The following is a 14,585-nucleotide window of genomic DNA, read 5'->3' as shown; positions in this document are numbered from 1 at the left end:
TGGGTGTCTCCACCGATAGGGATCAGAATGGCACTGGAGTGCAGGGTGAGTTGTCTTGGAGGTCTCTGGCAGTGGATGGTCCGTGATGCCTGCAGCATCTTCCGCACCCCACCACTCCTGAGCTCCTGAGCTCCCCACTTCCCAGTTGCTAAAGAGGAGTAAGGAAGGGAATGTCACTCCCTGGGACTGGTCATCGGCCGTCTGGAGGGAGGAAAGGCACGGGTTTAAACTGACAAACCCGGAAGCGGCTGCAGGTCTGTGGAGCTGGCACCGAGGAACCAGCTTGCTCTGTGGGAGGGAGAGGGATCCGCAAGCTTTGGTTGACCCACGGAGCCAGCCACAATCTGTGGCTGCTGCTCAGCATGCCCCCACAAGGCCCCCGGCGTGTCCAGGGAGTGTAAGGCAGAGGGGAAGCAATGCAAGATCGTCACTGCTCCTCAGAGTCTCCAAAGCCCAGAGCGGTGGGAGCTTCCAAAGCAGGAGTGGCCAATCTGTGCTCTCCACCCACTATTGGACTACAAATCCCATCATCCCTGACCACGGGGGCCTGATGGGATTTGGAGTCTCGCAACATTGGCTGCTCCTGCTCCAAACCTAGCAAGAAGAGAATGCCCCTCTCCCTTGCCCCACACTCTCTGCATGTTCTAGATCACCCTTCCGTGTTCTGGAGCCCATCAGATGTTTGGGACGACGACTCCCACCGCACCTGACCACTGGCCAGCTTGGTCGTGCCTTATGGGGAGCTTGAGTCCAGCAACATTTGGAGGGCACAGGACTGGGGTGGGTCGGGAATGTTGTTCAGGGTAACGGAAGAGGGACCTGGGTCTCTCTGTCTCATCCAGCGTGGAAGTGAGGAGCCCTCTCCACCTCTGAGTTCTGTGCAATGCGAGACGTGAGACGCTGGCTGGGCCAGGAATGGTCTCGTTTCTTTATTTGTCCATTTATAAACCACTTCGCAGGTAGAAATCACTGAACCAGTGTAGTAGTAATAATAATAATAATAATTTTTTATTTATACCCCGCCCTTCCCGGTTCAGAAAACCAGGCTCAGGGCGGCTAACAACAAATTTAAAACACTTAATTGATGCAACAAAAAAACAGCATAAAATATGGTATAAAACGTGAATAACAATAAAATCAAAAATCAATTTAGGGGGGGAAATCCATCCAATAAACATTAGATGATCACCAGGGCTAGCTGGCTAAATTAGTCCTATTTGGGCCAGTGAGGAGATCAGGGGAGAATTAGCTGTGGGATCCCAGAGCAGGTAATCTTCATAAAAAGGGGGGGGGGGGAGGAAGGGGAATAAAAGATCAGGCCAGGTTCAAACTGAAATCCAGGTGGAATAGTTCTGTCTTACAAGCCCTGTGGAAGGAAGTTAAATCCTGCCGGGCCCTGGTCTCATGGGACAGAGCATTCCACCAGGTCGGGGCCATCACTGAGAAGGCCCTGGCCCTGGTGGAGGATAATCTGACTTCCTTAGGGCCCGGGACCTCTAAACTATGAGTATTCATGGACCTTAAGGTCCTCTGCGGGTCATACCAGGAGAGGCGGTCCCGTAAGTACGAGGCCCTAAGCCATAAAGGGTTTTAAAGGTCAAAACCAGCACCTTGAACCTGACCTGATACTCCACCGGGAGTCAATGTACAGCAACATACAAAAGATCGCCCATTCAAATAAACTAAGGGCATGAGAACCATTTCTACAGCTGTAGTCATTGTTCCATCGAACGATGGGAGCTGTTCCCAAACACCTGGAATGCACCAGACTAGTTGAAGGGTGCTGGAAATAGAACCTTGGATTCATGTGTTTTTCAGCGGCGACGGCTCGTCACCAAAGTGATACAGAGAAACGCCCACAGCAAAGAGTGAAAGGACTTACCTACTGATGTCCCACCCTGATTCCTCACCTGTAGTTGAAGTCCCTATCCTTGCCGTCGAGGAAGCGCTGGTACATGCGGCTGGTGAACTCTTCCCGCAGGTAGGCCTTCTCCTCCTGTTCAGGGACCCAATCCTCCATGTCCAGGTCAGAGGCCTTGTCTAGAGAGGGGAGAGGGGACTCAGTGAGCCTTGTGATAGGAATTTTGAGGTCTTATATATATGGTAATGTTCACAAGTGTACCAAACAAGGACGTACATAGATCAGCACAGGAAGGCCAACCTGGAACCATTTTGATTCCTAAACTGACCAAATGTTTTCTCTGCAAGGTCAAAGTGGGAAATCTCCCCATTGTCTCTTTCCTCACAAATCCTGTCTTAAGGACACATTTAAGATATGAATAGGGTGTGAGCCTGTGACCTGGCCCAGGAACTAAGTATTTATCACTACAAAAGACTGGCCAGGCTCCCCAGGCAATCCAATCAAGTAACCTGCCAGACAGGAGATAAACAATATTCAAATTTCTGTTTTAGACTGCCTTTTCTGTGATGTAGGTGTGATGTATCTGAGGGGTGGTCTTAGGTTACACCCCTTCTGTGATGTATGTGATGTTTCTGGGGGTGGTCTTGATCTACAGGGTGGCAATTTCAAAAGTCTTTATAAGGCCTTGCACGCCGTTTTTCGGGGTTCCTCCTCTCTCCTGCGGATGAGGGGAGCACCCTGTTGCAACAGATCAATAAAGATCAAGCTTACTAGCTGCTTTGCTTCTCAATATTCTCTGGTTGGCCTCTGTTATTCTCTCCTACCAATAGGGAACCTAGGTAAGGACTCTATATGGGCTCTTGGATACCCCATAAGGGAAAAGGGCAGATTTTTGTTTACAACAGCCTCCTGGAGCTGCAGATAAGCTACCCTTCCTCCCTGCACCCTTAAAAAACAGCAACATTCCCAGCCCAGAGGATGCCAGTTATCCTACCTCCATCTCTCGGGAACCCAAATGAGCCCAAGAGACCGGTCCTCCAGTCCTCATGCTCATGTCAAAAGCGCTTTTGCTTTTCCTCCCAAAGCCCTGGATTTTCTGCTGTGCTGCTCAAATCACTGGATGAGACCTCCAGGCCTCTCCTGCTCTAGGGCCCCTGAGACGCCTACCAAGGCCACAATCCCTATCTATGCGCTTCAATGACCCTCCTCAGTTGCATTTCCCGCCTGGCACGGGTCCCTGGACAGCGCTGATGCCTCTTCCTTGCCCGAAGGGAGGATGGAGAGATGTTCACAAGGGGCAGGGCGAGAGCATACAGAAACCTGTGACTTTCCTTGGAGAAAGGAAACCAGGGAACCAGGCAGAGGGCCTTCTCGGTGGTGGCACCCGCCCTGTGGAACCTCCTCCCACCAGATGTCAAATAGAAAAACAACTACCAGACTTTTAGAAGACATCTGAAGGCAGCCCTGTTTAGGGAAGCTTTTAATGTTTAATAGACGATTGTATTTTAATATTCTGTTGGAAGCCGGCCAGAGTGACTGGGGAGACCTAGCCAGATGGGTGGGGTATAAATAATAATAATAATAATGATGATGATAATAATAATAATGATGATAATAATAATAATAATAATAAGTAAAGGTGAGTGTTGCGCATGTTGCCCCACTCACTTTTAGCCTTGGGCACCCACCCCTGGCATGCTGCCCCCATACGAATATAAGAATAGCTTTGCTGGATCAGGCCAGTGGCCAATCTATTCCAGCATCCCGTTCTCACGATAGATGCCTGTGGGAAAGCCACAAGCAGGACCCGAGATCTTTCGCCTCCCGTGATTTCCAGCAACTAGTGTTCAGAAGCATTGCTGCCTTTAACTGTGAGGCCAGGGCATAGCCATCAGGGCCAGTTGCCATTGATAGCCTCCCTCCTCCATGAATTTGTCCAGCCGAAATCCCAAGGGAGCAGAAAAGACAATGTATGTATGAGACTACGGCTGCAAGGATGCTACAGTGATCCATGTGACGGTCACCTCCAGGCTTGATTATTGTAACTCGCTCTACGCCTGGCTGCCCTTGAAGCTGACCCAGAAACTCCAGCGGGTGCAGAAAGCCATGGCGAGGCTCCTTACGGGGTCCTTGCCGCGGGACCACATTCATCCAGTGTTTTACCAACTGCACTGGCTCCCGGTGGAGTACAGGGTCAGGTTTAAGGTGCTGGTTTTGACCTTTAAAGCCCTATGCGGTCTAGGACCCATGTACCTACGGGACCGCCTCTCCTGGTATGCCCCACGGAGGACCTTAAGGTCCACAAATGACAACATTTTGGAGGTCCCAAGTCACAAGGTGGTTAGATTGGTCTCAACTAGGGCCAGGGCCTTTTTAGTACTGGCCCCGACTTGGTGGAACGCTCTGTCACAAGAGACTAGGGCCCTGAGGGACTTGACATCTTTCTTCAGGGCCTGAAAGACAGAGCTGTTCCGTCTGGCTTTGGTTTGGACTCAGTCTGACCCTTATCTCCCACCCCCACCCCCTTATGCTTTTGATCTATGGGCTACTTTTAAAATGAGGCTGCGTTTTAAATTGCATTTTAACCTGTATTTTGAATTGGGGTTTTTTCCCTATTATGTTTTTACTGCAATTTTACTGGTGTTAGCAGCCTTGAGCCCGGCTCTCGTCGGGGAGTGCAGAGTATAAATAAATTATTATTATTATTATTATTATTATTATTATTATTAGCCCAGAGGTGGAAAAAAGATAAAGTCCCTGCCAGAGAAGAATGGCAGATCAAGTTGATGAACTATGCTGAAATGGCAAAAATGACCAGAAGAATCAGAAATCAGGAGGACCAAAACTTTAATAAGGAATGGGGGAAATCTACAATTTATCTTAAGAACCACTGTAAACAGTTAAAATCGTTAGTGGGGTTGCAATAACACTTGCAGTGTAACAATGGACATAATGGAGCTACAAAAATTTGGATCATTATAAAAGATGCAGAAGGAAAGGACTAATTAAAAGACCCACAAAGGGGAAGAGGGAAGTCCAGGAGACTCTTGGGAATCTTGTTTCTATATAGTATGTTGTTAGGTAAAGGTAAAGGGACCGCTGACCATTAGGTCCAGTCGTGGCCGACTCTAGGGTTGTGGCGCTCATCTCCCTTTATTGGCCGAAGGAGCCGGCGTCCAGCTTCCAGCTCATGTGGCCAGCATGACTAAGCTGCTTCTGGCGAACCAGAGCAGCACACAGAAACACCATTTACCTTCCCGCCAGAGCGGTACCATTTATCTACTTGCACTTTGACGTGCTTTTGAACTGCTAGGTGGGCAGGAGCAGGGACCGAGCAACGGGAGCTCACCCCGTTGCGGGGATTCGAACCGCCGACCTTCTGATCGGCAAGCCCTAGGCTCTGTGGTTTAACCCACAGCGCCACCCGCGTCCCATAGTATGTTATGTGAATGTAAATTTATTGGAAAATCTAATAAATAAATTTGTAAAAAAATAATAATGTGTCCAGTCGTCTTTTAAAGCCATCCAGTTTGGAGGCCATCGCTACCTCCTGGAGCAGCGGATTTCATAGTCTTAGCTATTCCCCCAGCTGGGAAGGTCTCCCCGCCCTCCGCTGGATCCTACCCCTCTGCTTGACCAACCTCCACCATCGCTGTCTTCCTCTTCCTCCTCTTCGCAGGCCTCCTCCTGCTCCTGCTGGACCTGCAGCCGCCGCTGGATGACCTGCTCCTGGTAGGAGTCCAGGAGGACGCCCGAGAGAGAGCAGGAGGCCTCCAGCTTGCCGCTGCCCAGCGCCTGCATCTCCTCGTCGCTCAGGTACTGCCCGATGTACTGCTCGTAAAGAAGGGGCTCCCGGCAGCGCATCTGCTCATCGCTGAAGTACTCCCCACCTGCGGGTGGCAAGAGAGAAGCAGGCATGGGGCTTGTTTCGAGAAGCTTTCCATGTTTGAATCATAGAATCATAGAGTTGGAAGAGACCACAAGGGCCATCGAGTCCAACCCCCTGCCAAGCAGGAAACACCATCAGAGCACTCCTGACATATGGTTGTCAAGCCTCTGCTTAAAGACCTCCAAAGAAGGAGACTCCACCACACTCCTTGGCAACAGTCCTTTGGTGTTGTGGAATTTCCTTTTTTTAAAATATATCTTTATTAATTTAAAATAAATACATTTATGAAAGAACAGGCGTACATACAAGTAAACAAACATACAATCAAACAAACAAATAACAGAAGAATCAAACAATCCACCACACTGTAAGATGCAAGAAAAGTAATACAGTGGTACCTCGGGTTACATACGCTTCAGGTTACAGGCTCCGCTAACCCAGAAATAGTACCTCGGGTTAAGAACTTTGCTTCAGGATGAGAACAGAAATCGTGCAGCGGTGGCGCGACAGCAGCAGGAGGCCCCATTAGCTAAAGTGGTACCTCAGGTTAAGAACAGTTTCAGGTTCTTATCGGACCTCCGGAACAAATTAACCTGAGGTACCACTGTAATGGATAGATTAAGTACAGTGAGATTAATTGGAAGTCTGTTTTAAATTTCTTCTATATAAGTTTTATAATTGTGTTCAGTATCAGGAGTATATATGATGATAATTATACAGTGTTATCTCTGGTTACGTACTTAATTCGTTCCGGAGGTCCGTTCTTAATCTGAAACTATTCTTAACCTGAAGCACCACTTTAGCTAATGGGGCCTCCTGCTGCCACTGCGCCACCAGAACACAATTTCTGTTCTTATCCTGAAGCAAAGTTCTTAACCTGAAACAATATTTCTGGGTTAGCGGAGTGTGTAACCTGAAGTGTATGTAACCTGAAGCGTATGTAACCCAAGGTACCACTGTATATTTATACAATACAGGGATCAGTCTAAATCTGCCAAGAGGTGCCGTGGGATTCCCTGTGTTTTTTGTTGGAAGCCACCCAGAGTCGCAGGGGCAACCCAGCCTGATTGGCAGAGTATAGGACAACAACAACAACAACAACAACAACAACAACAACAACAACTGCAGGCCAGAGCTCAGGGGATCAAGGCTACTGCAGCTTCCTGTGGGGAGAATGACAACTGGGGCAGAGGGCACCAGTGCTTCCCCACACTCCAGCCCATCATGTGCGGTAGGGCATGGGAGAGGTCAGGGATCCATTGCTTAACAGGTTTGTGTGACGTACACCCCCCCCACCCCCCAAAATAATGGCCGCCTGTTGGAAATGTAAAGAAAAAGAGGGAACATTTTATCATATGTGGTGGGAATGTAAGAAAGTGAAATGCTTCTGGGAAATGATTTATAACGAGATGAAGAAAATGTTGAAATATATCTTTATTAAGAAACCAGAAGCATTTCTATTAGGAATAATAGGGAATGATATTAGAAAGAATGATGTGAAACTATTTAGGTATGCTGTGACAGCAGCAAGAATTTTGATGGCCCAGAAATGGAAACAGGAAGAAATGCCGACTAGGGAAGAATGGAGAATGAATCTGATGGAATATGCAGAGATGGACAAATTGACTGGGAAAATAAGGAACCAACGAGATCAGAGATTTTCCGAGGACTGGAATAAATTTACAGAATATATCAAAAATGTATGTGAGGAGCAACTAACGCTTGTTGGTTTTCAAAAAGCTTTGTGAAAAAGACTGACTGAAATGTTGTTTGAATGAAAGGATAAGATTAAGAGTGGTAAAGTGCAATATAAATTTAAGAAATGTGAGTAGTAGTGATAGTATGGAGAATTGTCAGATAGGCTGAGGGAAGTCCAAAAGATGTATATGTATAAGGCGAATGTTAAATATGGATGGAATGTTTATTGGAAATTGAATAAAAATTAATTATTAAAAAAAGCAAAATAATGGCCGCCAAAGCATCTATCTCCCCCTTCCACTCTTTTTACTCCTGCAAAACCTTAGAGCAGGGGTGGAGAGGCTGTGGCCCTCCAGGTGCTGTTGGAATCCCAACTACCACTGGCCCCAGCCAGCATGGCTAGTGATCAGGGATGATGGGACTTGTAGTCCAACAACATCTGCCATGGATGCTTTAGCTGAGATTCCTGCATTGCAGGGGGTTGGGCTAGATGACCCTCGGGGTCCCTTCTAGGAATATCCGGAGGGCCGATTCCTATTACAATGTGCTTGTGGATGGATAACAGCCCGGATTGGAATGGAGCCAGAGGAAGCTGCGCCAGCAAAAAGGCAGCTGAAAAGTATATTACAGTGGTACCTCGGATTACATACACTTCAGGTTAGAGACTCTGCTAACCCAGAAATAGTGCTTCAGGTTAAGAACTTTGCTTCAGGATGAGAACAGAAATTGGACTCCGGCGGCGCGGCAGCAGCAGGAGGCCCCATTAGCTAAAGTGGTGCTTCAGGTTAAAAACAGTTTCAGGTTAAGAACGGACCTCCGGAACGAATTAAGTACTTAACCTGAGGTACCACTGTACACAATAAAGCTGTATTCGACGGATGAAAGGTTATATATTTTCTGACATGACTGAGGATCGCAGAGCCAGAGACAAAGAAGTTTGGAGAGTTAAAATTGAGATGTGGAAATATCGATGAGAGGCAAAGTTGAGATTTGGACATGCTTCAAGGTTCAGACTGTGGGAAGTCGTAAAAATTAAAATTACAATTCGGAAGATAATTTGACCTTTTTTATTTTAGTTTCTTTATTGGATTATGATTTGATATGTTAATTGGATGTCTTTTATTGGAAAAATTAATAAAAATGATCTAACAAGAAAAAGTGCTTGTGGGAGAGGGGTTCCCCTTTTTCTTGTTTCTACTGCATGTTTTTATTTATTTATTACTTTTTTTTCTGTGTGAGATCTTGAGATGAAGATATTTCATAAACAATATGAATGATCACAATTCCCCCATCTTCCCTCATGCTGGCTGAGGTTGGTGGAAGTTGGGCTTCCCACTCCTGCCTAAGAAGGTATGGCTCAGAGCAAAGTGTTCCAAGCTCCATGAAAGGCCTCTCCTGGATTTTGGGATGCTGGGTGCAGGACGGGAGCAAAGGCCGAACTCTGGGCCTCAGGGAAGCAGCAGCTCCTCTGAGACCCTCTCTTCTCCCTCTCACAGCTCAACTTCCCTTGTTTCTCCGCTAGGCTAACATAGATGCTGCCCCCCCCCCCCCTGCTCTGCTCTTTGGCAGCCAGGCAACCAAAGGAAGGAGAGAAAGAAGAGGATGAAAGGGTTCCACAGATCAGTGGCCAAACCAGGGATCCTGGCTCTATCTTGCCCACCGCCAACGTCATGCTGCTCAGCACAGCACATTCAGCACAGCATGAGCCTCTTCATCTCAGGGTTGTGGGTTTGAGCAAAAAGATTCCTGAATTTAGTGGGCTGGACTAGAGGAGCTCTGTGTTCCCGTCCACAATGCTATGATTCTAATCCATGGGTAGGCAAACTAAGACCCGTGGGCTGGATTCAGCCTAATCGCCTTCTAAATCCGGCCCGTGGATGGTCAGGGAATCAGTGTGTTTTTACATGAGTAGAATGTGTGCTTTTATTTAAAATGCATGTCTGGATTATTTGTGGGGCATAGGAATACATTGATATTTTTTTTCTCAAAATACAGTGGTACCTCGGGTTATGTATGCTTCAGGTTACAGATGCTTCAGGTTACAGATTCCGCTAACCCAGAAACAGTACCTCGGACCCACTCTGGAAGAATGGCAGATGAAGGTGATGGACTATATGGAATTGGCGGAAATGACCAGCAGAATCCGAGACCAGGGAGAAGAGTCAGTGGAAGAAGATTGGAAGAAATTTAAAGACTACTTACAGAAACACTGTAAAATTAATGAAATGTTAGAATGATGCTGGATTGAAGTTAAGTGGGATTTTTTAGAAGCAATGTTAAGGAATATGAAAAAAGGGATTGTTAATAGGTGATAATTTAAAATAATACATTAAGATAAAAGATAAGATAAAATTAAAGAGGGAAAGGATTTGCTGAATTAACCAATTGAACTGGAATGCAAGAAAGGGAGGTGTGGGGAGGTCAGGGAAATAAGTAAATGAAAAATAAGATATGGAAAGACTGATTTGTTTTTAACTGTTTCTATTTTGTGTTTTCTTTTTATTCTTCTTTATTTTTTCTAATTTTTGTAATATATTGAAAACTATAATAAATATCTTTAAAAAAACAAAAAACAGAAATAGTACCTCGGGTTAAGAACTTCAGGATGCTTCAGGATGAGAACAGAAATTGCGCAGCGGTGGCAGCGGGAGGCCCCATTAGCTAAAGTGGTACCTCAGTTAAGAACAGTTTCATGTTAAGAACGGACCTCCAGAACGAATTAAGTTCTTAACCTGAGGTACCACTGTATAGTCCGCCCCCCCCCCCAAGGTCTGAGGGACAGCGGACCGGCCCCCTGCTGGAAAAGTTTGCTGACCCCTGTAATCTAATCCCTTCCAGAATGGAACCAGGATCTGAAGGCCCAGTACCTTGGATGAGCTGCTGCAGGGCTGCGTAGCGCTTGTTCCGCACCCGGGTGTGGCGCGTCTTGCCCAGGCCGGCCCTGCGCACTTCGGCACAGTAGAAGTCCGCCTCATAGCTGCCGGAGAGGTGGCGGAAGCAAGGCAGGTGTTCCTCTCGCAGGACCGTCCGGAACCGCTCCAGGAACACCAGCGGCTTGCTGCGATACAAATCCCGCAAGATAGCCAGCTTCTGCGCGGGCGTGAAATCCGGCTCGTCCTTTTGCTGGCTCCGTACAGGCAAGCGGCTGTTGGCCACGGCGTGGAACATGGCGAGGACAGCAGGGTCGTCGTCCTCTGCGGGTCCAGCAGGCGACGAATTGGAGCCCACAGACTCCGGCTTTCCGCCGCCCCAGTGGGGCTGTTTGGTGTCAGAGGCCTCCCCGCCATTAGGGGGCATGTCTTCAGTAGCCATAACCTCTGATTCTCCGCTGCCCTGCTGAGATGGCTTGCTCGGGTTATTTGCAGATGGGGGTTCAGTCTTCAACTCACTCCAGCAGGAGGAAAGAAAGGCACTGATGGCCTCGTGCGTCCCACTAGGAAGGCTGGAACCAGGGTTCCACGAGGGCTCTTCCCGACGACTTCCTGGTGCTTTAGATGCCCCATTCCAGTTCAACGGGGAGCTTTGTGGGTTTGGGACCCCTGACATCTCTTCTCCCCAGAGAGGCCGGCGCAGCGGAGAGCTCTTAGTCACGCTACAGCCACTACCACCTGAAGCATCCGGCTTCTGTTCCCCCCTGTGGACCATTTGTAAAGCCTCACTGGGAGCACCGCTGTCCTTCGGGAGGCAGTCTGCGGGTGCTAGGATTCCCACCATCTCTTCTGCAGAGTCCAGTGGCTTTGCAGCCTCAATGTTGTCCGGAAGACCGCTTTCAAGCATCCCTCTGTCTGGGCTGCCTTCCTCTACATCAGCTCGGGAGCCGACGACTGGAAAGACAGAGAAATTCCAAATAGTATCAGTGAAACTGCTACCACACATCATTCAGACCCTCCAAGTGTCCCTATTTTCCAGGGACAGTCCCGGATTTACTGAAGCCGTCCTGGTTTCTGATTTGACCCCAGAATGCCCCGCTTTTCCCTATTTTCAGCGGAGAAATGTTAGAGGATGTGGAGTTACGCGACCCCCGAGACAAGGAGATAGGTCACTATACAACCTTTAGAAGACACCTGAAGGCAGCCCTGGAGAAGTTTTTTAACATTTAATGTTTTGTTTTTTGTTTCTAATCTATATGTTGGAAGCAGCCCAGAGTGGCTGGGGCAACCAAGTCAGATGGGCAGAGGTACAAATAATAAAATTACTACCATCATCATTGTCGTTATGATGGAATAGGTCCACAGGGGTAGGCAAACTAAGGCCCGGGGGCAGGATCTGGCCCAATTGCATTCTCAATCCGGCCCGTGGACGGTCCAGGAATCAGCGTGTTTTTACATGAGTAGAATGTGTGCTTTCATTTAAAATGCATCTCCGGGTTTTTGTGGGGCATAGGAATTCGTTCAATTCCCCCCCGCAAATATAGTCAGGCCTCCCAAAAGGTCTGAGGGACAGTGGACTGGCCCCCTGCTGAAAAAGTTTGCTGATCCCTGGAATAGGATGACCCTGTTTTCATCAGAGAAATGTTGGAGGGCATCCAAGATCACTGAAGGGGGTGAACGGTGTCTTACAGCCCAAGCATTGCATTTCATTGCTATGGCTAGTGGATGATGCAAATAAAGACCCTTCTCTCTCTCTCATAAGGATCGCACAATAAAAAGGATGGCAGCCCAAAGGCTCGTGCATACTGTCCTTTCATGTGGAGAATAAGCTTTCTGCACCTCTGCGAATTCACCTTTGCCCAGATGAAGTTCTCCTCCAAATCACCGCCTTCCCGCACTTTCTCCTCCCTTCTCTCCAGAGACTAGGACTCTCCCCCGCCACTCAGGGGAGAAGAAGAGAAGACAGAAAAGTGGGGAGAAAGAAGAACTGAGGCGGGTGGGGGAATCAGGGAGCAAGAAGAGGAAGGCAAGGGGCGTGGGGGCCCATTTGAGTGCAACACCGCCTCCGCCCCGTCCTCAGTGCGCTGGAACGGGGGCGCTCACCTGGAGAAGGCGGCTCTGGGGGCTCGGCCCCTCCTGCCTCCATGCCGCGACACCCGTCTCCGATGGCGGGGGAAGGCGAACCGATGCCTAAACACCAGCTAGCGGGAACTTCCGGTTCCGGCGATGCGCCAGAGAATGGGATCCTCCTCCGCGGCGCCGAGAGGCTTTGGTTCCGGGGAGAATTCCACCCCACAGGGCGAGGGTTCGAAGCGCATTTCTTTTAAGGGAAGAAGAACCCTCGCAAAAGTGGGCTGTGTTGTGTTGTGTTTGTTAGGTTAGGTTAGGTTAGGTTAGTTTTACCCTGCCCATCTGACTGGGTTGTCCCAGCCACTCTGGTCAGCTTTGACAATTATTATTATTATTATTATTATTATTATTATTATTATTATTATTATTATCTCGCCCATCCGGCTGGGTTTCCCCAGCCACTCTGGGCAGCTCCCAACAGAATTAATAATAATTTTTAAAAAGCAATAAAACATCCGACATTAAAAACTTCCCTAAACAGGGCTGCCCTCAGATGTTTCCTTAACATCTGGTGGGAGGGCGTTCCACAGTGCAGGCGCCACCACCAAGAAGGCCCTGGTTCCCTGTAACCTCACTTCTCGTAGTGAGGGAAGCTCCTGGTGCTTTTGGGTTGCAAGATAAAGCAACTAACAAATTTAATAAATTAAATAAGGGAAGGAAATAAGGGAAGGCGAGCTGCAACTTTTCAAGAAAATAATAATAGGAAATTGAGGAAATATTGGGCTTCAATACCCAATGCCCCCTTGTCAGCAAGACAATTTCTATGGCAGGAAGCTGTGAACGGTCTTAGCTTGGAGGTAGAGCATGTGATTGCATGCAGCAGGTCCCAGGTTTGGCCGCTGGCTGGGAAATTATTTCCCTGCCCTGCCGCTGCACTACTCAGATGAGGCAGCGCTGGGAGAACCATACGCCCAGGGGAGCACTGAGCCTGTACTAGAAAGTTTTTAGTGCTGCAGCTCCAGCTCTCTAGATTCAGTTACCAACAAAATCAGGCAGGTGTCGACCTTCATGATGTTTAGGCACCTACGGAATACATTTTTGTTTCAGAAGGCTTCCTCTGACGAGTAGGACCCAGCCGTTTACAGAATATCAATTTTACATTTGAAGGAACTGTTTTGCTGTTTTGGAGTTTGTAGGGATTTAGTTCATTCAGCTGCTTTTATTGTTTTTAGAGCTTGCATTTTACAATACAGTTGTACCTTGGAAGTCGAACGAAATCCGTTCCGGAAGTCCATTCAACTTCCTAAACGTTCAGAAACCAAAGCACAACTGTAGTCTCATTTTGTCTGGCACAGTGGTACCTCGGGTTAAGTACTTAATTCGTTCCAGAGGTCCGTACTTAACCTGAAACTGTTCTTAACCTGAAGCACCACTTTAGCTAATGGGGCCTCTTGCTGCTGCTGCACAATTACTGTTCTCATCCTGAAGCAAAGTTCTTAACCTGAAGCACTATTTCTGGGTTAGCGGAGTCTGTAACCTGAAGTGTATGTAATCTGAAGCGTATGTAACTCGAAGTATTCCACTTCGGCTTCCTGCTGTGTAGCAATTCATACCTTTGTTTAATAACAACAGCTCAGGATATCTAGAATTTTTACCTCTACGTTGTGACTGGAACACAGTTGTCCCCAGTGATGTGAGGGGAACTGAAGTCACCCATTACTGCAACACTTCCTCCTTTGGGTGCATCCTTGATTCCATTCTCCATCTCAAGATCACCCTGGGTATTTTGGACAGGGGGGCTGTCATGGACGGATGTAGAGGGATGGTGGGAGGAACAAACTGGGAAACCCCCAAAGGAAGAAGGCTCAGAGCCCGGGGAGTGGTGGTGAGATGATGATGAGTGGACAGAGGGAGAAGGTGTCAGAAACTGGAGAGGTGACAGGGCTTGGTGAGTGGGTGGAAGTCTGTGGCCGAGAAAAGTCCAGAATCAGGAGGAGAGGCCAAGAGGCAAAGATGAGTTGGGCTGAAGTAGACAGGGTGCTGCAATAAGCTCTCCTTCCCTCCTGGTCTCCCAGAACTAGGAGAGGTATGACACGGGAGGAGCAAAGACACACACGCCAGCATAGTCTCTGATTGCTTTGGACGGACACAGGAGAGGAGGTGGCTTAGGCAGCTGTGGGAAGGCAGGCACCTTCAG

At 48.1% G+C, this 14,585-nt stretch overlaps 1 protein-coding gene across 1 annotated transcript in view; it reads right to left on the bottom strand.

Moving 5' to 3' along the window:
- CCDC97 (coiled-coil domain containing 97) overlaps positions 1-12,580 on the bottom strand; it is a 20,183-nt gene extending 7,603 nt beyond the window's left edge. The window contains exons 1-4 of the mRNA XM_083453489.1: positions 12,422-12,580; positions 10,316-11,272; positions 5,503-5,751; positions 1,911-2,040 (exon numbers count right to left, since the gene is read on the bottom strand). Of these exons, the coding sequence (XP_083309615.1) occupies positions 1,911-2,040; positions 5,503-5,751; positions 10,316-11,272; positions 12,422-12,464 (1,379 nt within the window). The 5' untranslated portion in view covers positions 12,465-12,580. The remainder of the gene's footprint in view (positions 1-1,910; positions 2,041-5,502; positions 5,752-10,315; positions 11,273-12,421) is intronic.
- Between the last annotated feature and the right edge of the window lie 2,005 nt (positions 12,581-14,585).

Source organism: Podarcis tiliguerta (assembly GCF_965153285.1).
Source record: "Podarcis tiliguerta genome assembly, chromosome: 8".
NCBI classification, from domain to species: Eukaryota; Metazoa; Chordata; class Lepidosauria; order Squamata; family Lacertidae; genus Podarcis; species Podarcis tiliguerta.
This window is presented reverse-complemented; position numbering and strand designations above follow the sequence as displayed.